This window comes from Ovis canadensis, chromosome 4 (assembly GCF_042477335.2).
Source record: "Ovis canadensis isolate MfBH-ARS-UI-01 breed Bighorn chromosome 4, ARS-UI_OviCan_v2, whole genome shotgun sequence".
Lineage (NCBI taxonomy): Eukaryota > Metazoa > Chordata > Mammalia > Artiodactyla > Bovidae > Ovis > Ovis canadensis.
The window spans coordinates 78,568,024-78,594,406 of NC_091248.1; the positions used below are offsets into that span (position 1 = coordinate 78,568,024).

A 26,383-nucleotide genomic window follows, 5' to 3' on the forward strand; every position below is an offset into this window, starting at 1 on the left:
TCCGATAGCTCTGGATTCAAAGGCCTCCTATGATTTGCAGCAAGACACTTATGGTCTGTGAGCTTGTTTCCCAATCTGGGAAGTGGTAATTAAGTTACCTATTTTACAGGGTTATATGCAATAACACAACATAGAGAAGATAATAATATTAACTTTCTCCATACAATCTTCTCTATAGATAAGTAAAACATCAAAACTCTGCAAGGGAGAGATCTAAGCATAAAACAAATAGAATAAATTGACAGGAAAGGAATGTTTGACCACAATGAAACACATACATACAACACACAATTGAAAAGCCAAGAACAACCTGGAAAAAAGACGTTCACATCAAGTACAAAGAAATTAATCCATACTAAATAAATAGCTCAAATAATAGAAATAGAAGATCCTCTATTCAGAATCATCCAAACAACTCAACTGTTGAATCCACAAGAATTTTTAGGATAAACATCCATTCTTCAAATCTGGCAGGCTGGGGACTACTTTAAAAAAATCCTTTCAAAAATGTAGCATTGTGGACTAAACAAAAATATAAATACCTAAATGATTTTTTTAAAAAAAAGTATAGTAAACATACACCAGCAGCAGTGGAACAAAAGAAATGTAAAATGGTGCCCATCAAGAAATGCAGATGTTTCTGAGAATTTTCGGGGCTAGACGTCATGCATTTTGTGAAGGTGCTAAATCCAAACTCCTCATAAGAAGGAGGGGTGGTGAGGTTGCAAACAACAAAATTCTGAAAACCTTACTAAGGCTCCCAAATTTAGGGAAAGACAGATGCAGAAGGGGTGTAGACAGCCCAGAGAAATGGAAATGCCCAGAATAACAAAAGCTCTACCTTTACCACATCCCCTTTCTACCAGACAAGAAAAACAAATTTTACCGTGTTGGTGTTTTTCTGCCAAAAGAAAAATAGCAGTAAAGGCCATAGACCATAAAAATATCAGTCACACTAAATATTTCCAACAATGATGAGTATAGAGAGGGGAAGATGGGCTAGAGAGGCCTCACACATACCCAACAGGGGCCAGAGGAAAGATGGGGGATGGGAAAGAGGGGGAGTGAGGGAGGAAGTCAGCACAGGGAAAATGCAAAGCCTGAGGATACCCAGCTTCGAAGATAACAAGTTACAGACCATCCAGGTGGAGTAAACAGTGATTCAAGATAATTAACAAAACCATAAAAGACAGGGCTGAGGCCAGATGGTCCAGTGACACTGCCACAGCCACAGATGCCCACTGAGCCACATCCAGCCCTCAAAATAGTGTGCCCAAAAGGAAAACAAATTCATCTCTGGTTGGGAGGGAGTAGAGGCAAGGAAAATTCACCAGTACCATAAAAAAGCGAACTGACCCAGAGTTAACTCAGCTATACTTGAGCAAGATAAAAGGAGACTGCCCTGGCAATTCCACAAATGCACTACCAAAAAAAGGCAGGGACAGAGGAAAAGGGGAAGATGACATATGAAAGACAGATGAAGACAACAGAACTGAGAATCAGCAGAGGGCACCATCAGAAGTGCCACCACCCGTGCTCCCCATCAGTCCCAGAGTAGTGATACGGGATAGTCCTCATCCACCTGCAGACACTGCTACTAAAGACCCTGAGCCGTGACTGGACACACCCTCTGTGCACCTCAAAAGGGCTTTCCCAGGATATAAAGGGTTCAGTTCAGTCAGTTCAGTCGCTCAGTCGTGAATGACTCTTTACGACCCCATGAATTGCAGCACGCCAAGCTTCCCTGTCCATCACCAACTCCTGGAGTCCACTCAGACTCTAGTCCATCGAGTCTGTGATGCCATCCAGCCATCTCATCCTCTGTCATCCCCTTCTCCTCCTGCCCCCAATCCCTCCCAGCATCAAAGTCTTTTCCAATGAGTCAACTCTTCACATGAGGTGGCCAAAGTACTGGAGTTTCAGCTTTAGCATCATTCCTTCCAAAGAAATCCCAGGACTGATCTCCTTTAGAATGGACTGGTTGGATCTCCTTGCAGTCCAAGGGACTCTCAAGAGTCTTCTCCAACACCACAGTTCAAACGCATCAATTCTTCGGCAATCAGCTTTCTTCACAGTCCAACTCTCACATCTACACATGACCAGAGAAAAAACCATAACCTTGACTAGACGGACCTTGGTCGGCAAAGTAATGTCTCTGCTTTGGAATATACTATCTAGGTTGGTCATAACTTTTCTTCCAACGAGTAATTTCATGGCTGCAATCACCATCTGCAGTGATTTTGGAGCCCCCCAAAAATAAAGTCTGACACTGTTTCCACTGTTTCCCCATCTATTTCCCATGGAGTGATGGGACCAGATGCCATGATCTTCGTTTTCTGAATTGTGAGCTTTAAGCCAACTTTTTCACTCTCCACTTTCACTTTCATCAAGAGGCTCTTTAGTTCTTCTTTGCTTTCTGCCATAAGGGTGGTGTCATCTGCATATCTGAGGTTATTGATATTTCTCCTGGAAATCTTGATTCCAGCTTGTGTTTCTTCCAGTCTAGCGTTTCTCATGATGTACTCTGCATATAAATTAAATAAGCAGGGTGACAATATATAGCCTTGATGTACTCCTTTTCCTATTTGGAACCAGCCTGTTGTTCCATGTTCAGTTCTAATTGCTGCTTCCTGACCTGCATATAGGTTTCTCAAGAGGCAGGTCAGGTGGTCTGGTATTCCCATCTCTTTCACAATTTTCCACAGTTTCTTGTGATCCACACAGTCAAAGGCTTTGGCATAGTCAATAAAGCAGAAATAGATGTTTTTCTGGAACTCTCTTGCTTTTTCCATGATCCAGCAGATGTTGGCAATTTGATCTCTGGTTCCTCTGCCTTTTCTAAAACCAGCTTGAACATCAGGAAGTTCATGGTTCACGTATTGCTGAAGCCTGGCTTGGAGAATTTTGAGCATTATTTTACTAGCATGTGAGATGAGCGCAATCGTGCGGTAGTTTGAGCATTCTTTGGCATTACCTTTCTTTGGGATTGGAATGAAAACTGACCTTTTCCAGTCCTGTGGCCACTGCTGAGTTATCCAAATTTGCTGGCATATTGAGTACAGCACTTTCACAGCATTATCTTTCAGGATTTGAAACAGCTCAACTGGAATTCCATCACCTCCACTAGCTTTGTTCATAGCGATGCTTTTCCAAGGCCCACCTAACTTCACATTCCAGGATGTCTGGCTCTAGATTAGTAATCACACCATAGTGATTATCTGGGTCATGAAGATCTTTTTTGTACTGTTCTTCTGTGTATTCTTGCCACCTCTTCTTAATATCTTCTGCTTCTGTTAGGTCCAGATCATTTCTGTCCTTTATCGAGCCCATCTTTGCATGAAATGTTCCCTTGGTATCTCTAATTTTCTTGAAGAGATCTCTAGTCTTTCCCATTCTGTTCTTTTCCTCTATTTCTTTGCAAGACAGGTGGGTCATGGTGGAGAGGTCTGACAGAATGTGGTCCACTGGAGAAGGGAATGGCAAACCACTTCAGTATTCTTGCCTTGAGAACCCATGAACAGTATGAAAAGGCAAAATGATAGGATATTGAACGAGGAACTCCCCAGGTCAGTAGGCGCCCAATATGCTACTGGAGATCAGTGGAGAAATAACTCCAGAAAGAATGAAGGGATGGAGCCAAAGCAAAAACAATACCCAGCTGTGGATGTGACTGGTGATAGAAGCAAGGTCTGATGCTATAAAGAGCAATATTGCATAGGAACCTGGAATGTCAGGTCCATGAATCAAGGCAAATTGGAAGTGGTCAAACAAGAGATGGCAAGAGAGAATGTCGACATTCTAGGAATTAACGAACTAAAATGGACTGGAATGGGTGAATTTAACTCAGATGACCATTATATCTACTACTGCAGGCAGGAATCCCTCAGAAGAAAGGGAGTAGCCATCATGGTCAACAAAAGAGTCCAAAATGCAGTACTTGGATGCAGTCTCAAAAACGACAGAATGATCTCTGTTCATCTCCAAGGCAAACCATTCAATATCACAGTTATCCAAGTCTGTGCCCCAACCAGTAACGCTGAAGAAACTGAAGTTGAACAGTTTTATGAAGACCTACAAGACCTTTTAGAAGTAACACACAAAAAAGATGTCCTTTTCATTATAGAGGACTGGAATGCAAAAGTAGGAAGTCAAGAAACACCTGGAGTAACAGGCAAATTTGGCCTTGGAACACGGAATGAAGCAGAGCAAAGACTAATAGAGTTTTGCCAAGAAAATGCACTGGTCATAGCAAACACCCTCTTCCAACAACACAAGAGAAGATTACACACGGATATCACCAGATGGTCAACACCGAAATCAGATTGATTATATTCTATGCAGCCAAAGATGGAGAAGCTCTATACAGTCAACAAAAACAAGACCAGGAGCTGACTGTGGCTCAGATCATGAACTCCTTATTACCAAATTCAGACTCAAATTGAAGAAAGTAGGGAAAACCGCTAGACCATTCAGGTATGATCTAAATCAAATCCATTATGATTATACAGTGGAAGTGAGAAATAGATTTAAGGGCCTAGATCTGATAGACAGAGTGCCTGATGAACTATGGAATGAGGTTCGTGACATTGTACAGGACACAGGGATCAAGACCATCCCCATGGAAAAGAAATGCAAAAAAGCAAAATGGCTGTCTGGGGAGGCCTTACAAATAGCTGTGAAAAGAGAGGCGAAAAGCAAAGGAGAAAAGGAAAGATATAAGCATCCGAATGCAGAGTTCCAGAGAATAGCAAGAAGAGATAAGAAAGCCTTCTTCAGTGACCAATGCAAAGAAATAGAGGAAAAGAACAGAATGGGAAAGACTAGAGATCTCTTCAAGAAAATTAGAGATACCAAGGGAACATTTCATGCAAAGATGGGCTCGATAAAGGACAGTAATGGTCTGGACCTAACAGAAGCAGAAGATATTAAGAAGAGGTGGCAAGAATATAAAGGGTGCATAGATTCAAATCAATGTGGGAAACTTATCTGCATTGGAAAAGATCCTGACGCTGGGGAAGATTGAAGGCAGGAGAAGGGGACAACAGAGGACAAGATGGTTGGATGGCATCACCAACTCAATGGACATGAGTTTCAGCAAGCTCCAAGAGATGGTGACGCACAAGAAACCCTGGCATGCTGCAGTCCATCGGACACAACTGAGTGACTGAACAATAATAACAAAACGGGAAGGCATGCTACATTGTTTACATCCTCACGGCAGGCTGACAGTGAACTCAGAGCCCATTTGTAAAAGGAAAACTGACCATAAGTAACAAGTAACTCTGACCCAAATGTAACCACATTCCTTTGGTGACAATGACAATTTCAAGATGCCCAACCCCAGCCACAGAATTGGAAAGAGAGCTGTGCTGAGCTATCTGGAGGAAAGCAGGCACGTTTTCACATGGACTAGAATCTGAGAAGTAAGATTTAGAGCTGCTATAGCCATCTTGTTACCAGGGGAAATAGGTTGTCCAAGGGAACAAAAGCAAGAGATGAGAAGAGTGAAACCAGATCTGATCACATTGAAGGCCCAGATGATGAAAGCCAGTAAATTTCTTACTCCTGCTTAAGCCAACTGTCAACTGCAATCAAAAGAATTCTCAGTTGTACCAAAGGCAAGATTGGAAAGAAAAAAGAAGCACACCCAATGGAAAAGCAGAACTGTGGCCTATCCAGAAATTGGGAAGTTGTGGGTTTTGATAGTAATATTTCTTTAAATCTTGAGCTGACTGTTATAAGGTCAACTCCAAATATACATAGCCCCCTGAAAAACAAAAATTTATGATCAAGAAAATTAATTTTAAAAATTAGAGCAGACTACTGTGTTATGTTTTTAAATCTAAGAGATACAAATATCAGATCATTTCTGCTGTACACATGAGACTAATATAATGTATGTCAATTATCTTAAATTTTTTAAAATTCATTTTAAAAGTAGACTTCACATATACACAATGGAGTATTACTCAGCCATTAAAAGGAATACATTTGAATCAGTTCTAATGCGGTGGATGAAACTGGAGCCTATTATACAGGGTGAAGCAAGCTAGAAAGAAAAATACCAATACAGTATACTAACACATATATATGGAATTTAGAAAGATGGTAATGATAACCCTGTATGTGAGACAGCAAAAGAGACACAGATGTATAGAACAGTCTTTTGGACTCTGTGGGAGAGGGAGAGGGTGGGATGATTTGGGAGAATGGCACTGAAACATGTATAATATCATATAAGAATCGCCAGTCCAGGTTCGATGCAGGATACAGGATGCTTGGGGCTGGTGCACTGGGATGACCCAGAGGGATGGTATGGGGAGGGAAGAGGGAGGGGGTTTCAGGATGGGGAATACGTGTACACCCATGGTAGATTCATGTTGATGTATGGCAAAACCAATACAATATTGTAAAGTAATTAGCCTCCAATTAAAATAAATAAATTTAAATTAAAAAATAAAATTTTTCTTGCAATGAAAAAAAATAAATAAATAAAAGTAGATTTCATGTTCATTGTTCTTACAATAATAAAAGTATAGATAGATACAAAGAGTAAATAAATAGAAGATAAATACAAAAAAAATGAGAGCAAAGAAGCAAAAATGTTGGAGAAGATTAAAAATTGAAGAAAGAACCAGATGGTGGTTATAGTCACTACTGAAGTATTAAAAAGCCTTTTTTAAAATAAACCACAAGTCATTATGAAGAGATGGCAATAATTCAAAGTGACTAAAAAGCACAAGTTTATATGATGGGGCAAGGTTTTAAGGAACAAAGCTGACCCATCATAATCCAGGGTAATTTTTCAAACAAAAATGTGTTCAAGTTAAATCTTTCAACAAAATATCATAGAAGTCATTTTGTTCATCAGATCATGATTGCATTTTGTATCCTCAGAGATATCATAATCTTTCTATTCTGAGAAACTTGCATGAGTGGATGGACAAACACCCAGAGAGAGAGATGATGAGAGAGATGATGCAGTTAACACCACACTTGCTCTAGCGCCTGAATTTCCCACACATCTCTAACAAATCAACTCTTTCTTCCCACTGTCCTTGTCGCACATCTGAAAGATCCCTACACATTATAAAGTTTGTCAACTCGTCTCAGCCGTACAGGAAACATTTTTGGTAAGTGAGGATATAACTACAGGGTCTCTAAGTCACATTATGAGTAAAGGAAATTCTTGCAAACTTATCTTGATAGTAGCAAGATACATTACACAGACTATACAAAGTATCATATTTTACCAAGCTAAGTACACACAGTTGTTGACTTTAAAACAATAATGTTCTTTCATCACTCCACTACTGACTTTTTGTTAGTAAACATTAATGTTATCCTTTTCCAAATGCTATTCTGAAATGGCAAGCTTATCTTAATTAGGTAAAGTACCAGGTCAACAACCATTGGAAGTTGTAGTGACACAATGAAACAAAAGCAGAGGGAAATTGGGCAGAAATATCACTTGTTCCTTTTTTCAAAAACAGCAGAGTTCAAATTACCAAACAAAATAAATAACATCAATTTTAGTAACATTTTTAAATCAATTCAAACCCAGCTTTCTAAAATTGATTTGATTTCCAAACTATATAATTTGATTGTTCATGCTTACGTCACTCACTACATTTTGCAAGCATTAACTTGTCAACAGTATAAAAAGTAAAGATTACCATTTTTTAATCAAATAAATTTTTAATTAATTTTTTTATTGAAGGATAATTACTTTACAGAATTTTGTTCTTTTCTGTCAAACCTCAACATGAATCAACCATAGGTATACATATATCCTCTCCCTTTTGAATCTCCCTCCCATCTCCCTCCTCAGCCTACCCCTCTAGGTTGATACAGAGCCCCTGTTTGAGTTTCCTGAAAAGATTACCATTTTTACCTTTTCATGCTGAAGCTGAAGCTCCAATATTCTAGCCACCTGATGCAAAGAGCTGACTCATTAGAAAAGACCCTGATGCTGGGAAAGACTGAAGGCAGGAGGAGAAGGGGACAACAGAGGAGGAGATGGTTGGATGGCATCACCAACTCAATGGACATGAGCAAACTCCAGGAGATGGTGAAGGACAGGGAAGCCTGGCGTGCTGCTGTCCATGGGGTCACAAAGAGTCGGACAGGACTGAGCGACTGAACAACAGCAATCATTTTTACAAAAACCCAGAGTCACAAGTTTCTTCAAAAAACAGCTTAGATTAAAATCAAACTATAAACATTTTAACTTCAAATACATCTTCCACACTCCTCTGGGGGGGAAAAATAAGCCAAATATAGCCACTAATATTGCACATTTCAATCATTTCCCCTCTAAAAAGTATAATATGAAAAGACTTCTAATTTATATTCTGGAATGGTAGGTAGTAGTTTGAATAATAGAAGCTATTAGGCAAATATTCTTCAAGTAGTTAAAACTAGATTTCCTATTTCTTTACCACTTCCTCCTCATGAACAGACACTGCAACACAGCTTGAGGTAAAAGCAAACCTTCCTGCATCAGTGAATGCTCCTTTGAGTTTCGACTGCAAGGAGATCCAACCAGTCCTGAAACTCTAATACTTTGGTCACCTGATGCGAAGAGCTGACTCGTTTGAAAAGACCCTGATGCTGGGAACGATTGAGGGCAGGAGGAGAAGGGGACAACAGAGGATGAGATGGTTGGATGGCGTCACCAACTCGATGGACATGGGTTTGGGTGGACTCCAGAAATTAGTGATGGACAGGGAGGCCTGGCATGCTGCGGTTCATGGGGTCACAGAGTCAGACACAACTGAGCAACTGGACTGAACTGAACTGATAAACAGTGTTTTTGAAAGATTTTCTTAACAAGCCAGCAAACAAAACAAACCAAAAAAAAAAAAAAGGCTAGAAAAAAACAATAATTACTCTGAAAAAGTGAAAGTGTTAGTTGTTCAGTCATGTCCAACTCTTTGCGATCCCATAGACTGTAAGCCTGCCAGCCTCCTCTGTCCATGGAATTCTCCAGGTAAGAATACTGGAGTGGGTAGCCATTCCCTTCTCCAGGGGATCTTCCCCACCCAGGGACTGAACTCCAGTCTCCTGCGTTACAGGCAGATTCTTTACTGTCTGAGCCACCAGGGAAGCCCAATTACTCTTTTACTAATTTCAAATAATATATTACCCTCTCCCCCATATATACCTGCTCTGATAAAAATTTTAAGAGGTACTTTTCTTATAAACCAAAGCATCAACCAAAAAAAAAAGGAAATTGAGAAAGCAAATATCTGACCCAGAAATTACCCAACATGTTTTTCCATAATCTATGAAGAATCAAAGTTATATACCAACTTTAGTCAAACCAAATACACATCTTTCTGATAGCAAAGATGTTTCCCAAATTAGGAAGTAGTACTCACAGCCTAGATATCCCAGTTTAGTATTGTTAAAACCACAAGTTTCTAGAAGCAGAAAGCCTGGGTTGGAATCCCTGCTCTACCATTTACTAAGTATATCTTAAGTTACTCAACCTGTAAAGCACCTAGGACACTGCCTGGCAGGGAAAATAAGCACTTGGTAGATGCAGGACGACAGCAAACCTCTAGATCTCTGCAACTTGGCATTGGTCGGGAAACTGTCAGAAATTCAAACTCTGAGGTCCAGTTTCAGACTTACAGAGTTCAGACCTACAATTTCATCAAGATTCCATTATGATTCAGAAGCAAATCAAAATTTGAGCACAGCTAGAAGGCATTTTTTCATTGTATCCTGAGATATTATCTATAATAATTTTTTTTAAGAACCACTCCATTGCTCTTTTGCAGCCTGAAGAAGGCTAGGTATTATTTGGGATAACAATTCCTCCCTTAATGATTTCTTACCATACCTTTGTATTCAGAGCCAACTAAAGCCTGCGGTTGTAGAGGACTGCCATCTAGTGGTAGCTCATTCTGCTAACACACATCAAATAAATTTCCCTGCTGTCTTCCAGTATTTTAAACACATTTGTTTGAAATGCTGCTAGGTTTTCTTTTTGCTTAACTGCTTTCTTGAGGACTACTAACACAATTACCTAACTTAATAATTCCACAAGAAGACATCTTAAATACAGAGTAAGATAAAAGACAAGAATTTTTAATTTCCTTTTTTAAACTTAGATCAAAAAAAGAAAAAGAACGAGTCTAGGGAAGTCTTCAGATTAAAACACTGACCCACTCTCTCCTGTAAAGGTGCACATTAGACACATATGAGCGACATCAGGCTCAGAAAATAGGCTTTCTTTTCTACTGAAGTGAGAGTGACTTTTACTCTCTTCTTTCTAAGTTCTATACTTTTTACAATTTATTTATATACTTTGCAGGGGTGCTTTTTTGAGGGGAAAAAAAAGTATTTTTTTAACCTTCTAACTCAATAACTCCACTTCTACATTCAGTCCTAGGGAAATAATTAGAAACACAGACAAAGATTTATGTTCAAAGATGTTCACCACAGCAAACCAAACTTAATCTTAACAGCTTCACAATAACCTACTGAATCTATGAATCAAAACTTAATCATTCTCCTCCACTACTCATTTAGATCACTTATAATTTTTCTATATTATAAATAAATACATTTATAAATAAAAAGATGGGAGGGAGGACAGAAAGAAGGAGGAAATAATTATATAGAAGCTTGACCAGACTTTTTCACATTTTGGATCACTTCCTAATAACATTCCCATAAACCACCTATCAGCATTCAAGAAGATTTTCACAGTTCTGAAGCCACAAGTTCTGTACATCAGGAGGATGCACGGACTGTGCTACCACCTCTCTAGCAGCAAGTTTTATCCCACGGATAATTTTTTTTAACAGTTTTACAATTAAGATACAATTTACTTACCACCTCTTAAAATTATACAACTCAATAGTTTTCAGTGTATTTATAGAGCTATGCAGCCATCACTAATTTGAGATCATTTCCTCACCCCCAAAGAAGAAACCTTGTAGCCATTAGCAGTAACTCCCCATCCCGCCTGCCACTCAGCCCAAATGGCTCATTTTTACTGATTTACCACTCCATTGCTTTTTTTAAGATATCTCAAAGATATTATGTGTTCCAAACCCATGAAACAGAATAACTGCTTCTCCTACTAAGATATCTCTCTGTTTCAAACTGGGAAATATTCTGTTTAACCATAGGAAAGTAAGAAACATCATAACTGTCTCATTTTTTCAAAAGGGATTTTTTAAATATAAGGCAGAATTTCAGAACTAAGAAGATATATAAGTACAAACTTAACTATTGTTTTCAAAACTAGTAACTCTAATTACTTTGAAAGTGCATCACTGAATCTAGCAAAAATGTCACACAGAAGCAAGGAATTTATTTAAAATTTTTTATTTTAATTAGGTTAACTTGGTCTGGTAATAAAACTAAAAGGACAGTGCAATCAATGTAGGATAACATTTGACATGTGATCCAAAGAACTGTCTTTTTAAAAATAAGTAGTTGTCTTATGGGTAAACCTATGGCTGATTCATGTTGATGTTTGGTAGAAATCAACACTATATTGTAAAGCAATCATCCTTCAATTAAGAGTTTTAAAAATTAAATAAATAATTGTCTTCATGCTACCAAAAAATAAAAACTTACTTTCATTTACCCAAAGCACTCTTTTCTCATGTAATATCTTTTGACTCCAGCTGTACAGAATTTAGCAATTTTTCTTTGCAGGGTTTCGTAGCAGAAAGAACATTGAAAATAGTTCATTAAACAAGGGAGACTTGGTCCCCTGATCATATCAGACAGTTTTTTAAAGAACAGTGGAAAGCTTAAGTTGGAAAGGGGATGCCTCACAGAAGTTAGCTTCTCATCAAATTTTCACTTTTTCTCGCCTCTTTTCACCTAACTCTAGGCATCTCCCATATTCTTCAAACATTCGTGTTACTCAAGTTACGCAACACTGCAATACAGCCACATGTTTTGTTTCATATCACTTTAATTACACAAAACACTTATTTATACATTGAAAGTGTGAAAGTGAAAGTGTCAGTAGCTTAGTGGTATCTGACTCTTTGTGACCTGATAGACTGTAGCAGGTCAGGCTCCTCTATCCATGGGATTGCCCAGGCAAGAATACTGCAGTGAGTTGCCATTCCCTTCTGTAGGGATCTTCCCAACCCAGGGATTGAACCAGGGTCTCCTGCATTGTAGGCAGATTCTTTCACCATCTGAGCCACCAGGGAAGCCCATTACCCAAAATATTATTGCTTTTACCTTTGTATATAAAACAAAGTGAGTTCACATGAATGAAGGATACTTCCAAAATATTTTTTCATGTTACTAAAGAAAAATCCAACATAGATAACCTACTTTTTATTAACACAATGAAAGTGAAAGTCTTTCAGTCATGTCCGACTCTTTGCAATCCTATGGACTATAGCCCACCAGGCTACTCTGTCCATGGAATTCTCCAGGCCAGAATACTGGAGTGGGTAACTGTTTCCTTCTCCAGGGGTCTTCCTAACCCAAGGATCGAAGCCAGGTCTGCCGAATTGCAGGCAAATTTTTTACCATCTGAGCCACCAACGAAGCCCATTAACACAATAGTTAAACAATAAACTCATAAAAATTTGAGCCTAAAGAGAGCTATATTATAAAATCCCTAGTTACATCTTCAGCTGCTGCTGCTACTCTGCTAAGTCACTTCAGCCATGTCTGACTGTGTGTGACCCCACAGACGGCAGCCCATCAGGCTCCCTATCCCTGGGGTTCTCCAGGCAAGAACACTGGAGTGGGTTGCCATTTCCTTCTCCAATGCATGAAAGTAAAAAGTGAAAGGGAAGTCGCTCAGTCGTGTCCGACTCTTCGCGACCCCATGGGCTGCATGTTCAGCAGGTGCCCCCACTACACAGACATACCCAAAATCACACAGGCAAGTGTCACCACCTGGCTTCCTATCCTCCCTTCAGCACCAGCAGCTCCTCTATCACCCTGTCATAGTGAAGTGAGAGAACTTTAATCGTAAATAATTCTCCCATACCAACAATCACAGGGTAGAGAAGCAAGCATCAAGCCCTGGTAACTCAAGAAGCTAGGGTGGGACTAGGGTGGTAGCCCTTGTGCTAATCAGAGAAAGATACTCCCAGGGTAGACGGAACACAGCCTCACTGAGCCCGGACTTGGTAAAGGCAATGTCTTTGTGAAATTTAGGCTCCCTTTCTCTAGGGATATTTATTCCAGGCCAGCACACATGGCCAGATGAGCAGGATCAGGTCTGCATTTCAGTCTCCACCAGCCCCTTAGGCCCTGGCTTAAAAACAATTTATACAACGTGCACAGTGGCCCTGGAGGTGGGTGAGGTGGGGACAGGGGTCTACAGCTTCATCTTGCCTCTACCAAATAGAGCAGGGACATCCATCAATGAAGAAATCAACCCCTCTTCCAGTGAGAGAGGCAGGCACACAGTTCACCACAGAAAAGCTCAACTTCAGTCAACTCATGTATAAAAGATAAAACTTAAAGAAAAGGCAGTTTCAGAAATATTTCTGTAGACCACATAAAAGTGCAGGCTATATGAAAATCATATATATCCAATGTTTGGAGTTTTCTTTTTTTATTACTTTGCCCAAGTATGTTAATACAAAGGTTTCAATAAAATATGTTTAACTCTGGGATTCATACCACATAATCCTCCATTTTCATATGGCCGAATATTCTGGTCCTTACAACAGCATGCTCATGATTAAATACAAATTACCTTTCACACCACCAAATGATCCATAAGTCATATTGCAGGCTGTTCTCTGAAGATTATGTTCATACATCAATTTGATCTGATACTGGTTCCCATGTTCCACATTACCCAAGGTTCCTAAAAATAAAAAAGAAAATGGCTTTGTATTTGTTTATATTAAAAAGTATTAATATCTCATCACCTGTACCAATTCCAAGTAATTCAATTTCAGTGAAATTTAAAATGACAAAGCACTAAAGCATTATGTATCATGAACACTTAGTATACTGATGACAAAGAATGCCAGCACAGTTAGAACAATTTAAGTCTCAGCTAGATTATACCATTAGATGAAATACCACCCTGGGTGACATTTTATTATCTATTTCCATTATGTCTGAGTAAAGTGTAATTATTTAAATAACAACAAAATCTTCCAATTTCAGTTCTGAAATAAATGAGGTTAAGTTCCCTTCACTTATAATAATGAAACAGAAAAGACATGACTCAAAGTGTCTAAGAAAAATATTCCCCACACTATCAAGCAATTCAATTTTCTGTGCCAACTCTCAAAATATTCAAGCCCCTAATACATTATGTTCTTACTTACTAGAGAGATCTAAAGCATCCCTCAGCAAGTAACTAGGACAATGTTTTCTCTGAAGTCTGCAACTGACTGGTTCAAAATTGGGAAAGGAGTATGACAAGACTATATATTGTCATTCTGCTTATTTGACATATAAACAGAGTATATCATGCAAAATGCCAGGCTGGATGAATCACAAGCTGGAATCAAGACAGCCGGGATAAATATCAACCTCAGATATGCAGATGATACCATTCTAAAGGCAAAGTGAAGAACTGAAAGCTTCTAGATGAGGCTGAAAGAGGAGAGTGAAAATGTTGGTTTAAAACAACACTCAAAAAACTAAAATCAAGGTATCCAGTCCCATCACTTCATGGCAAATAGAAAGAGAAAAAGTGGAAGCAGTGACATTTTATTTTCTTGGGCTCCAAAATCACTGTGGACAGAGACTGCAACTATGAAATTAAAAGATGCTTGCTCCTTGGAAGAAAAACTATGACAAACCTAGACAGCATATTAAAAAGCAAAGACATCACTTTGCCAACAAAGGTCCCTATAGTCAAAGCTATGGTTTTCCCAGTAGTCATGTATGGATGTGAGAGTTGGACCATAAAGAAGACTGAGTGTGGAAGAATTGATTCTGTCAAACTGTGGTGCTGGAGAAGACTCTTGAGAGTCCCTTGGACTGCAAGGAGATCAAACCAGTCTATCCTAAAGGAAATGAACCCCAAATACTGATTGGAAAGACTGACATTGAAGCTGAAGCTCCAATACTTTGGCCACCTGATGCAAAGAGCCAACTCACTGGAAAAGACACTGATGCTAGGAAAGGTTGAAAGCAAAAGGAGAAAAGGGCGGCAGAGGATGAGATGGTTCGACAGCATCACAGATTCAATGGACATGAATTTGAGCAAACTCCTGGAGACAGTGGAGGACAGAGGAGCCTGGTATTCTGCAGTCCACAGGGCTGCAAAGAGTTGGACGTGACTTACTGACTGAACAACAACAAAAAAGAAAAATCTCCTTAAAAAAAAAAAAACTTTCTTTGCATTTAACAGATCATATATGCTATAATTACTTCCTGGTTCATTCCAAATGAGAAAAGATTCTTTATCTGTATTTTACTCTCTAGTTGTCAGGTTTTCTAGAGTATATACAGTTAGAGCTATATCCTAGTGATCAGGCAAGAACATTATGATTAGAAACTGTATTGGAAAGAAAAATTATTCTAAATGCAACATATTCCATTAAGAAGCATCTTTGTCATTCAGTCAAAAATGCAAAAGTTAAAGAAAAAATTATAAATATCACAAAGAAAATGAAATAGTTCCAAACTCAATAACATTAGATAATTAAAACAATATACATATATATGTCAGTCTGTATGTATGTGTATACAGATTTATATGTGAGCATTTGTGGGGGGTTTTTTGTTTTGTTTTTGTCCAGAAGGATTTACCAATGTTCACTGAGGTTGCAAGAACAGAAGGATTTCTACTTCCATTCTAGAACTGAGGCACTGTAAGTTTAAAAAAAATTAATAAATTTCCCCCAAAATCACATAGCTGACAAAGGACACAGTACTCAAATCAGGTCTTCTGAGCCAGCACTATATATCCTGGCACCTGGTTTTCCACCATTTAACAACTTTCAGGGAAACAGGTAAGCCAATGACAAGTTAAAAAAAAAAAAATTTCCTGAGGAGGGATAGACTGGGAGTTTAGGGTTAGCAAATGCAAACTATTAAATACAGAATGAATAAACAACAAGACCCTATTGTATAGCACAGGGAACTCTATTCAATATCCTCTGATAAACCATAATGGACAAAAATATTAAAAAATAATGTGTGTATATATATAAATGAATCACTTTGCTGTACAGTAAACATTAACATAATATTATAAATCAACTATACATATATACACACACACACACACACATATACAAAGGACTTCCCTAATGGCTGAGACGGTAAAGAATCCACCTGCAATGCAGGAGACCTGGGTTCAATTCCCGGGCCGGGAAAATTTCCTGGAGAAGGAAATGGCAACCCACTCTAGTATTCTTGCCTGGAGAATTCCATGGACAGAGGAACCTGGTGGGCCACAGTTCATGGGGTCACAAAGTGTCAGACAGGACTGAGTGACTAACGCTGAATTTCACTTTTTCATGGAGATATATATATATATATATATATATGTATACACACACACACACATAATTTCAACCCCCCACCTTTCTTTCCCTGGCCTGTTCTTCCTCATTTGGAAGGTGAAGGGTTGAAAGAGAAAAAACTAACAGGCAAGGATTTCTTGGAAGAAAACATTTTCTACACAGATCTATGCCCCTGAAAATGCTAAGAACAGAACACACATCAGTACAATTTTTTTTTTTTAAAGGCTCAAATTTGCCAGCTAAACCTGAAAGGAGATGAAAGCTTTCTGGAACCTAAATGGCAATAAAGTCAGTAAAGTCCACAGAAACTGGTGGTAATCACTACCATACCAGCCACAAGAGCAAAAACCAAAAACTCTAAAAACATAACTCATAGCATTGACCTAAGGACAGTTCTAGCCTCTACGAAACCAGAAAAACATTCCAAGAAACTTCTGGTTCTTCCCTACAGAAATTCCAAATTTCATTCTGCACCTAAAATGAGAGGGACCCCTCCAAGAAAGGAATGTATCACGCATACCTGCTAGCCAAAACATCAGTGAACACAAGGGTCAGCAGTCAATATTTAAACAAACTTGCATGAAATGACACTAGGACTTATGTACTGGAAAGCTCCAAATGCGTTGGCAAGCTTTTAAATTTCAGGTAATTGCACTTGAAAACATAATAGTGCAACTAGGGAGAACAAAACAATTTATCTTCCTTCAATACTAACTTGGAATAAAGGTAGTACCTGAAAATCTAAAAATTCTGATCATTTTTTCTAGAGAAGCATCAGTGACATAAGATTAAAATTATTTACATAAGTTTTGTCCTTGGATATACAGATTGAATACAATAAATGTGTATTAACCCGGGTCTCCCACATTGCAGGCAGACGCTTTACCATCTGAGCCACCAGGGAAGCTCATAATAATAGTCTACATAGAACTAAAGTTCATATAAAGTTTCATCGATTAGAAAGTAAATGGATATTAGAACATTTTTGCTGCCTTATTTAAACAAGAGCTAATTTAAACACACACACAAAAAAACTCTCGGGACAATCAAAGGTCACCTTGAAAACAGCTTTTGGCCCAATTTTACATACATAACTGCTGACAAATCTAACAATGTTAAATGAAATAAAAGCCATTACAGAGTAAAAGGTTCATTGTATTAAATAACCAAATTAGATCATGTAACCCTATCAAAAGCAAAGAGACATCTTTTTGCCCTCTCATGGCAAATGTTAAAATTCTATAAATATGTCAAATGCCTAGGAAGTACACAATTTTTAGAAGAGAATATTTTAAAGAACATAATCAGTATAGCTTAAGCTCACACATCTGTAACGATTTACTCAGAAACTGAGGCCCATCAGGAAAGAATCAGATGCCATGTGATATTTTTCCTCTACCAGAGTATGATAAGATGGGCTAAGTTCAGGTCAGCAAGACCCTGCTGTTTCTCTATATTAAACCAGCATTTAATGACATCTCACCCCCAAAGAAAGAAGTCAGCACAGTATCCTCTGATTATTAAGAGTCGTTTGCTGTATCAAGGAGTTCTCCTCTAATTTGCCTCAAATATCTTTTAGGAGCACACACACAAGTGAAAAAGTGAAAGTCTCTGAATCTTTGTGATCCTATGGACTGTAGCCCCCCAGGCTCCTCTGTCCATGGAATTCTCCAGGCAGGAATACTGGAGTGGGTTGCCGTTCCCTTCTTGAGGGGATCTTCCAGACCCAGGGATCGAACCCGGGTCTCCTGCATTGCAGGCAGATTCTTCACCAACTTGGCGACTGAACAACAAGCACACAAAAGAAAACAAAAAACATTTGGGGAGAGGGCAATTGGGGTTAAGGATGTCAAGTTCAGCTGACACGTTCATCTGTTGACACCAGTGATTTCACTTAAACTAGAAAGTGTTTATGCTTCCCTTGTTATAGTAAAAGCTAGGTAAAAGTTCGGTCTGATACCTCAAGAAACATATTCAAGAGAACAAAAACATTAACTTCCCTGCTTCTCAATTTAAGCCAAGCCAGGAAAAATATACAAATTGTCAGCCTACAAATATCACAGAAGGCTGAAGAAATAAGAGACTGAGAAAGGAAATGAGGTGTAGTGTAAGGGAATGTAGTTTGGACAACACCTCAACCCCAGAGAATACAAAGCTTGTAAATGAGTACAAAGAATAAAAGGAGCAATAAAATTGCCATTCCCATGACAGGTAACTTTCATTTTCAACACAAATTTGAAGGAATATGTTTATGGATACGTGAAAGTCGTTCAGTCATGTCCGACTCTTTTCAACCCCAGGGACTATATACAGTCCATGGAATTCTCAAAGCCAGAATACTAGAGTGGGTAGCCTTTTCCTTCTCCAAGGGATCTTCCCAACCCAGGGATGGAACCCAGGTTTCCCACATTGCAGATGGATTCTTTACCAACTGAACCACAAAGGAAGCCCAAGAATACTGGAGTGGATTGCCTATCCCTACTCTAGTGGACCTTCCTGACCTAGGAATCGAACTGGGGTCTCCTGCATTGCAGGTGGATTCTTTATCAACTGAGCTATCAGGGAAGCACTTATGTATACCAGTGTCCTATTAAAAAGCTGTGATCAAACATGCCGGTTTCTTTCACTAGGCTTTTTTGATAAACACACATTTCATCCTTAGTCTATGTCATACACCCCAATAAAGTCTAGAGACTTCTGGCTTTCTGAGCCATTATTCACATGGGCCAAGGGAAGGTCAAGAATCTGACTTCGTTTCTAATTTTTAGGATCTGTCTTTCTACTGCCTCCTTAGAGCCCCCACAGAGCCTCTAGAAAGGACCAGTACCCCAAGTATTCAAGAGTAACTGTGGGCAAGTTCTCCTCCTCCATACTTGCTAATAAAATGTCACTCAAAGTTAATAAGCTTATGATGGGAGAGGAACAGCTAGATTCCTACAATAAAGTAGCCTCTATCATGCGTGCTCAGTCGTATCCAACTCTTTGTCACCCCCTGGACTGTGGCCCACCAGGCTCCTCTCTGTCCATGGGATTCTCCAGGCAAAAACACTGAAGTCGGTTGCATTTCCTCCTCCAGAGGATCTTCCCAATCAAATCCTAGTCTCCTGCATCTCCTGCATCGGCTGGCAGATTCTTTACCACTGTGCCACATGGAAAGCCCACCCTATATCATACCTTCTCCATTTATTCTGGAACACTAAGTATTTCTCCTACCACTAGAAGGAGCAACATTAGTCCAGTTCAGTCCCTCAGGCGTGTCCAGCTCTTTGTGACCCCAAGGACTCCAGCACGCCAGGCCTCCCTGTCCATCACCAACTTCCAGAGCTTACTCAACTCATGTCCATAGAGTCGGTGATGCCATCCAGACATTTCATCCTCCGTCGTCCCCTTCTCCTCCTGCCCTCAATCGTTCCCAGCATCAGGGTCTTTTCAAATGAGTCAGTTCTTCACATCAGGTAAGTTTTCAGCTCCACCATCAGTCCTTCCAATGAATATTCAGGACTGATCTCCTTTAGGATGGACTGGTTGGATCTCCTTGCAGTCTAAGGGACTCTCAAGAGTCTTCTCCAACACCACAGTTCAAAAGCATCTATTCTTCAGCACTCAGCTTTCTTTATAGTCCAACTCTCACATCCATACATGACCACTGGAAAAACCACAGCCTTGACTAGACAGACCTTTGTGGGCAAAGTAATGTGTCTGCTTTTTTTTTTTTTTTTTTTTTTAAATTTTAAAATCTTTAATTCTTACATGCATTCTCAAACATGAACCCCCCTCCCACCTCCCTCCCCATAACATCTTTCTGGGTCATCCCCATGCACCAGCCCCAAGCATGCTGCATCCTGCGTCAGACATAGACTGGCGATTCAATTCACATGATAGTATACATGTTAGAATGTCATTCTCCCAAATCATCCCACCCTCTCCCTCTCCCTCTGAGTCCAAAAGTCCGTTATACACAACTGTGTCTCTTTCCCTGTCTTGCATACAGGGTCGTCATTGCCACCTTCCTAAATTCCATATATATGTGTTAGTATACGGTATTGGTGTTTTTCTTTCTGGCTTACTTCACTCTGTATAATCGGCTCCAGTTTCATCCATCTCATCAGAACTGATTCAAATGAATTCTTTTTAACGGCTGAGTAATACTCCATTGTGTATATGTACCACCGCTTTCTTATCCATTCATCTGCTGATGGACATCTAGATTGTTTCCATGTCCTGGCTATTATAAACAGTGCTGCCATGAACATTGGGGTACATGTGTCTCTTTCAATTCTGGTTTCCTCGGTGTGTATGCCCAGAAGTGGGATTGCTGGGTCATAAGGTAGTTCTATTTGCAATTTTTTAAGGAATCTCCACACTGTTCTCCATAGTGGCTGTACTAGTTTGCATTCCCACCAACAGTGTAGGAGGGTTCCCTTTTCTCCACACCCTCTCCAGCATTTATTGCTTGCAGATTTTTGGATCGCAGCCATTCTGACTGGTGTGAAGTGGTACCTCATTGTGGTTTTGATTTGCATTTCTCTAATAATGAGTGATGTTGAGCATCTTTTCATGTGTTTGTTAGCCATCCGTATGTCTTCTTTGGAGAAATGTCTATTTAGTTCTTTGGCCCATTTTTTGATATGCTGTCTAGGGTGCTCACAGTTTTTCTTCCAAGGAGCAAGCGTCTTTTAATTTCATGGCTGAAGTTACCATCTGCAGTGATTTTCGAGCCCCCAAAAATAAAGTCTCTCACTGTTTCCACTGCTTCCCCATCTATTTGCCATGGAGTGATGGGACCAGATGCCATGATCTCAGTTTTTTGAATGTTGAGTTTTAAGCCAGTTTTTTCACTCTCCTCTTTCACTTTCATCAAGAGGCTCTTTAGTTCTTCTTTGCTTTCTGCCATAAGGGTGGTGTCATCTACATATCTGAGGTTATTGATATTTCTCCCAGCAATCTTGATTCCAGCTTGTGCTTCATCCAGCCCAGCATTTCTCATGATGTACTCTGCATATGAGTTAAATAAGGGTGACAATATACAGCCTTGATGTATTCCTTTCCCAATTTAGAACCAGTCTGTTGTTCCATGTCCATTTCTAATTGTTGCTTCTTGACCTGCATACATATTTCTCAGGAGGCAGGTCAGGTGGTCTGGTATTCCCATCTCTCTAAGAATTTTCCACAGTTTATTGTGATCCACACAGTCAAAGGCTTTGGCATAGTCAATAAAGCAGAAGTAGATGTTTTTGAGGAACTCCTGCTTTTTCCATGATCCAACGGATGTTGGCAATTTGATCTCTGGTTCCTCTGCCTTTTCTAAATCCAGCTTGAACATCTGGAATTTCATGGTTCATGTACTGTTGAAGCCTGGCTTGGAGAATGTTCAGCATTACTTTGCTAGCATGTGAGATGAGTGCAATTGTGCAGCAGTTTGAGCATTCCTTGGCATTACCTTTCTTTGGGATTGGAATGAAAACTGACCTTTTCCAGTCCTGTGGCCACTGCCGAGTTTTACAAATTTGCTGGTATATTGAGTGCAGCACTTTCACAGCATAAGAGGAGCAACATATTTTACCACCAAACAATGAGAGTGTTTAACAATGACAGTAAGATTACTTTACTGGGTTTCTGATGCAAAAAAGAATGGAAAAGAAAATGATAGTGGTAACAGAGAAGGAAAATAAGAAGAAAGTAACACATAGAGAGTAATAAATAGCTACTACCAATTGCCTCAGCACTATCTAGAAATATAAGTTCATTCATTCATTCAACAAGTACACCTACCACACAACACACACCAAGCCTGCCTTCAAAATCTAACAGATCTTCAAACCAAAAAAGAATATCCAGCTTGGTGATAGTAAATGAGAATCATTACTCCAATTAAAAGCAAAATACAAAGAAAGCCTAAATCAAGAGACTGAGTGTGAGACCTAGAAGCTAATATTTATAGCAAATTCCAAAGGAGTGTATCTTTTGAATAAGCAATAGGTCCACAGATAGTTAGCTTTACTATATCCATTGAAAAAATCCTCTGATGTTGACATCATAAAAATAACTCTCTCAACTTGAACTAAAACTTTATCTAATAACTGAAACAAAATTCCTAAGTTACATTTTTAATAAGGGCCAAAATGCTGAAACCAGACTACAATTAACCTTCATACTTGTACCCACAGGACCACGTCAGGGAATGAAACCTGAGTAAGCCTCAAATACATGCCTTGAGGTCTGGTTAAATGAAGATAAACAAAAACCAAGAAATTGGAACTATAAAGAAAAAATACTTGAGGTTCACCAAAGAAACGTATTTTAAGCCACCATGACTCAGCATTTAATGAATTCTGTTGTTGCTATTGAACATTTCTTAAGACTCAAGTGTCCTAAGTACCCAGAATTGGCCTCGCTTAATCATAGGCAATCCTGGACACAATTCCTCAGATAAAGGAGATTTCAAGGAACCCTCTACAGTGATAGAAATTTAAGTATGCATGGAAATAGCAGACCAAGAAAACGTAATAGTCTTTGCAACTGAAAGAATAAGAGAACAATGGGAAAACGCTAACCAAGATAAGAAAACTTTTAACCAAGTTGATATAACTATTCTTACATAATATTAAGAAGTCCATATTTTAGTAAAAAGTCTACATTAAAAAAAGAAAATGTTTCTTACCTGAGACAGAGTAGACACACAATTTTCTTGAATGCAACACAGCCAAATGAAGCATCTCAGTACCTCTGAAAAATGGTAAAAGTTTTAAAAGTTTAAATACTAGCTTCAGATGTAACCCAAAAGAATGACAAAATGACTTTAAAAAGAGATTATAATCATAACCTATCATGAGTGAACTAAATAATTCCGTGGATAACACTCAAAACCAAAAAATAAATTTAACAACCAAACAGCCAGTTTGACAATCCCAGACGCCCAAGAACTCTGCCTCAAGGAGTTGCCTTCAGATTGAAGCCAAAGGAGTCTTCCAGAAGGAGCCATATCAGAGGCCCCTTAATGAGTGCTCTCCCACAATAAAGCCACATGGGACTTCCCTGGCAGTCCAGTGGTGAAGACACCACACTTGCACTGTGGATGGCCCAGGTTGGATCCCTGGCTGCAAAAAAGAGAGAGAGAGAGAGTGACCCAAGCTTTGGTCCTGCTTGCAGGCTAATTAACCTATGACCTTGGGCAAGAAACTTACACTCTCTAAGCCTTTTTCCACTTTTCGAAAATAAGAGCTTTCAATTAAATGAAATAAAAATCATGTGGAAGTAAAGTATAAAGCACCAGAGAAAGCTAATCATCACTGGGAAATGGCACATATCACATCCACGTCTGAAATTTTACTAAAAGTATTGAAAATATTTTGGTTTGGTCTTGTCTTGCTGTTATCTCATTGTTCACTGAACTCAGGGTAGGCAAGATGCCAGCAGGGAAGCTGGAAGAAGATGCACGGAGCTGTAGAAACTACAGATATTCTTTATTTACTGGGGTAAGGCAGACATGCTTTAATCTCTGACACAGCAGTAATGATAACTACAAAACTCAATTCCACGGGACTGGACTCAGCTTGACAGTTCTAAGAGCGTTTCAGGTGGTGCTTATATAGACCACACCACGATGCGCATGCTTAGCACCACAAATGATCTCAGCTGTCCTGAGTGAGAAGGAGTGGGGCGAGAGAGCCTGACCATCGTCACCTGGCCAGTTCCTCTCCCCCTACAGGTCTCAAGTGTCACCACTACACTTCCCAGCCCCTATCAAGTGGTTTCCAGAGACATGGCACAGTCAGTATAGAAATCCTAAATTCAAAGTCTTCAAGAGTCAAGTCAGAGGATGTAAGTTAGTAAAGGGAGTAAATGGCTGTGATCAACTGGAGAATAGGGCTAGTCTAAAGGAGACAGCAAGCGACTGCTCAGTTCTGGGCTTGTGGCCAGATCTCCACATTTTTTTCAGGAAAAGCCAAAGGCAGGGATTTTATGTGAAAATTCCTCATTCTTAAACATTGGCAATTCTTTTAAATTTAAAACTAATCTGCAAGCAGGCCTCCGATGTCTGACCTCTGAAACAGACTCTGTTCTAAACTAAAAGGACTATAATTGAAGTCTGAAGACTTGGAATGGGGTCTTGACTCTGCACTTCGGTATTTCCGTGATCATTTAATCTTTTAGAGTGTGAGTTTCTCATTCATAAAATAAGAATTATATTAGATAATACTTGTAAATATACACAACTATCACATAATCAAGATTGTCTTCAAAAACCTTTATATGTACCCTGAACACTCAACTTTTCCATCATGCATAGGAAAAGAACATGATGTCATGGAAAGACAGTAAAGAACAGAGTCAGACAGACCTGGGTCAGAATCCTGGCTATGTGACCGAAAGCTCTGAGCTCTAACTAGCTACCTTATCTCTAAATGCAGATCACATCCTATAGATCAGATTAATGAGACAGTACTAGTCAGTTAATAGCAGGACTGTATCCACTCATCAACATTAATCTCCTCCCTTCTAAAAAATGATAACATAGATGAAAACCATATTACTATATAGAATGACTCTGACAGCATCTCACTTTTTAAAAACATGAAAAGGTAAAAATGCCTTTAAGAGACAAGAATTTCTTTTGTCTCCTTCTTTTATAAATTTATCATGTTTATATGTGCTAGGTTCACAATGGGCACCTAATCATTATCTGCTTTTAGATGGAGTAGATATTTACCAGCCATGTCAGTAATAAACTCCTGATCCAGTCTGTCACAGTGCATAAAGGTCCCATCTCATGTCCCAGCCTACAGCATCCATGAAGCAGCTTCCCATTAGAATGAAACATATTACTAGAAAACTTAATAATGCTCAGAAGCAGTCGCTCAGGTTTTTCTAGTAGGAGTCAGGACCCTGAATAAGTACAACCTGGGGCCAATAAATTATGATGAGCAATTGGGAGTGAGCCAAAGTCCAGAGCTCAGGGCACTCCCCGACTTAAGAAGGCAAAGGGAGCTCAAAAAGAAAAGGGAAAACAAGACCACCTCTGTCCACATAAAATTTCATAGTAGATACTTTTATAAATGATTAAGAAATACAGGTTTAATTTTAAGAAAATTCATGTATGAAAATAAGATAAAATCAGCAATATCATCAGTAAACAAAGAACAGACATATTATGCAAAATGCAAAATAATAAATGGTCTTCTAAAATAGGTTTAAAAATAAAGTACTTTGAATCAAAGACTTCCTTTGTGGGTTGAGCTGACTTCTTTTAAAAAACTAAGGATCTCTCTACCCCAAATAAGTAATACATTTTAAAGACTCAAAGTTATGCACCAAATCACATAGCTACTATGATGTCCAATTTTTTTAAACAAATTTATATAACCTAGAAAATTGGTGCTTTAAGTAAGTGAATAGTTTGTTTCTTTATTTGATTATTTTCCAAAAGCTTATCTCCTTTCCTTTAGCTTCTGACACATCAGGCATCTTAGGTCTGTTACACTTAAAAAAAAAAAACCTCCTAAATTTTTCTGTCTTAAATATACAGGTTTCCATATTAAACAATGTTCAGTACGTGACAATATACAGGAAATATATTTAATTCATAGTCATTTTTGACACATAAGGGACTGACATACTCCAAGTAGTAAGACGAAACACTCGAATTAGTGGACTGTACTTACGAAACAAACTTTCCTACTTCCACTTGCAATATTGGATCTCGTAGATTCACTTCTAGAAGCAAATCCTCAGCTTGAGCTCCATCTCCTGTTTTTACAGGATGAGGATTAAAGATTCTTAGGTATCCCATAAAGCTGCCCACAATTATTTTATCTGTAAAAAGGTGTTTTTAAAGATATAGGAAAAAACATTAGTTACAAAAATTTGGGGAAACAGAATTTCTAATGTCTAAAAGAAGAATCTAAAAATTATGCTCAACATCACTCACTATCAGA

The 26,383-nt window shown here is 38.9% G+C and overlaps 1 protein-coding gene across 4 annotated transcripts in view; it reads right to left on the reverse strand.

Annotated features, from left to right (window-relative positions):
- The window catches only part of BBS9 (Bardet-Biedl syndrome 9), a 471,120-nt gene that overhangs the window by 418,652 nt on the left and 26,085 nt on the right, over positions 1–26,383 (reverse strand). For all 4 annotated transcript variants that reach the window (XR_011256695.1, XM_069588065.1, XM_069588067.1 and 1 more), the window contains 3 exons: positions 26,111–26,261; positions 23,110–23,174; positions 13,709–13,822 (listed from right to left, as the gene is read on the reverse strand). Coding sequence is in view for 3 of the 4 variants with exons in the window: in XM_069588065.1 (XP_069444166.1) it covers positions 13,709–13,822; positions 23,110–23,174; positions 26,111–26,261 (330 nt within the window). In the remaining variant the exon portion in view is untranslated. The remainder of the gene's footprint in view (positions 1–13,708; positions 13,823–23,109; positions 23,175–26,110; positions 26,262–26,383) is intronic.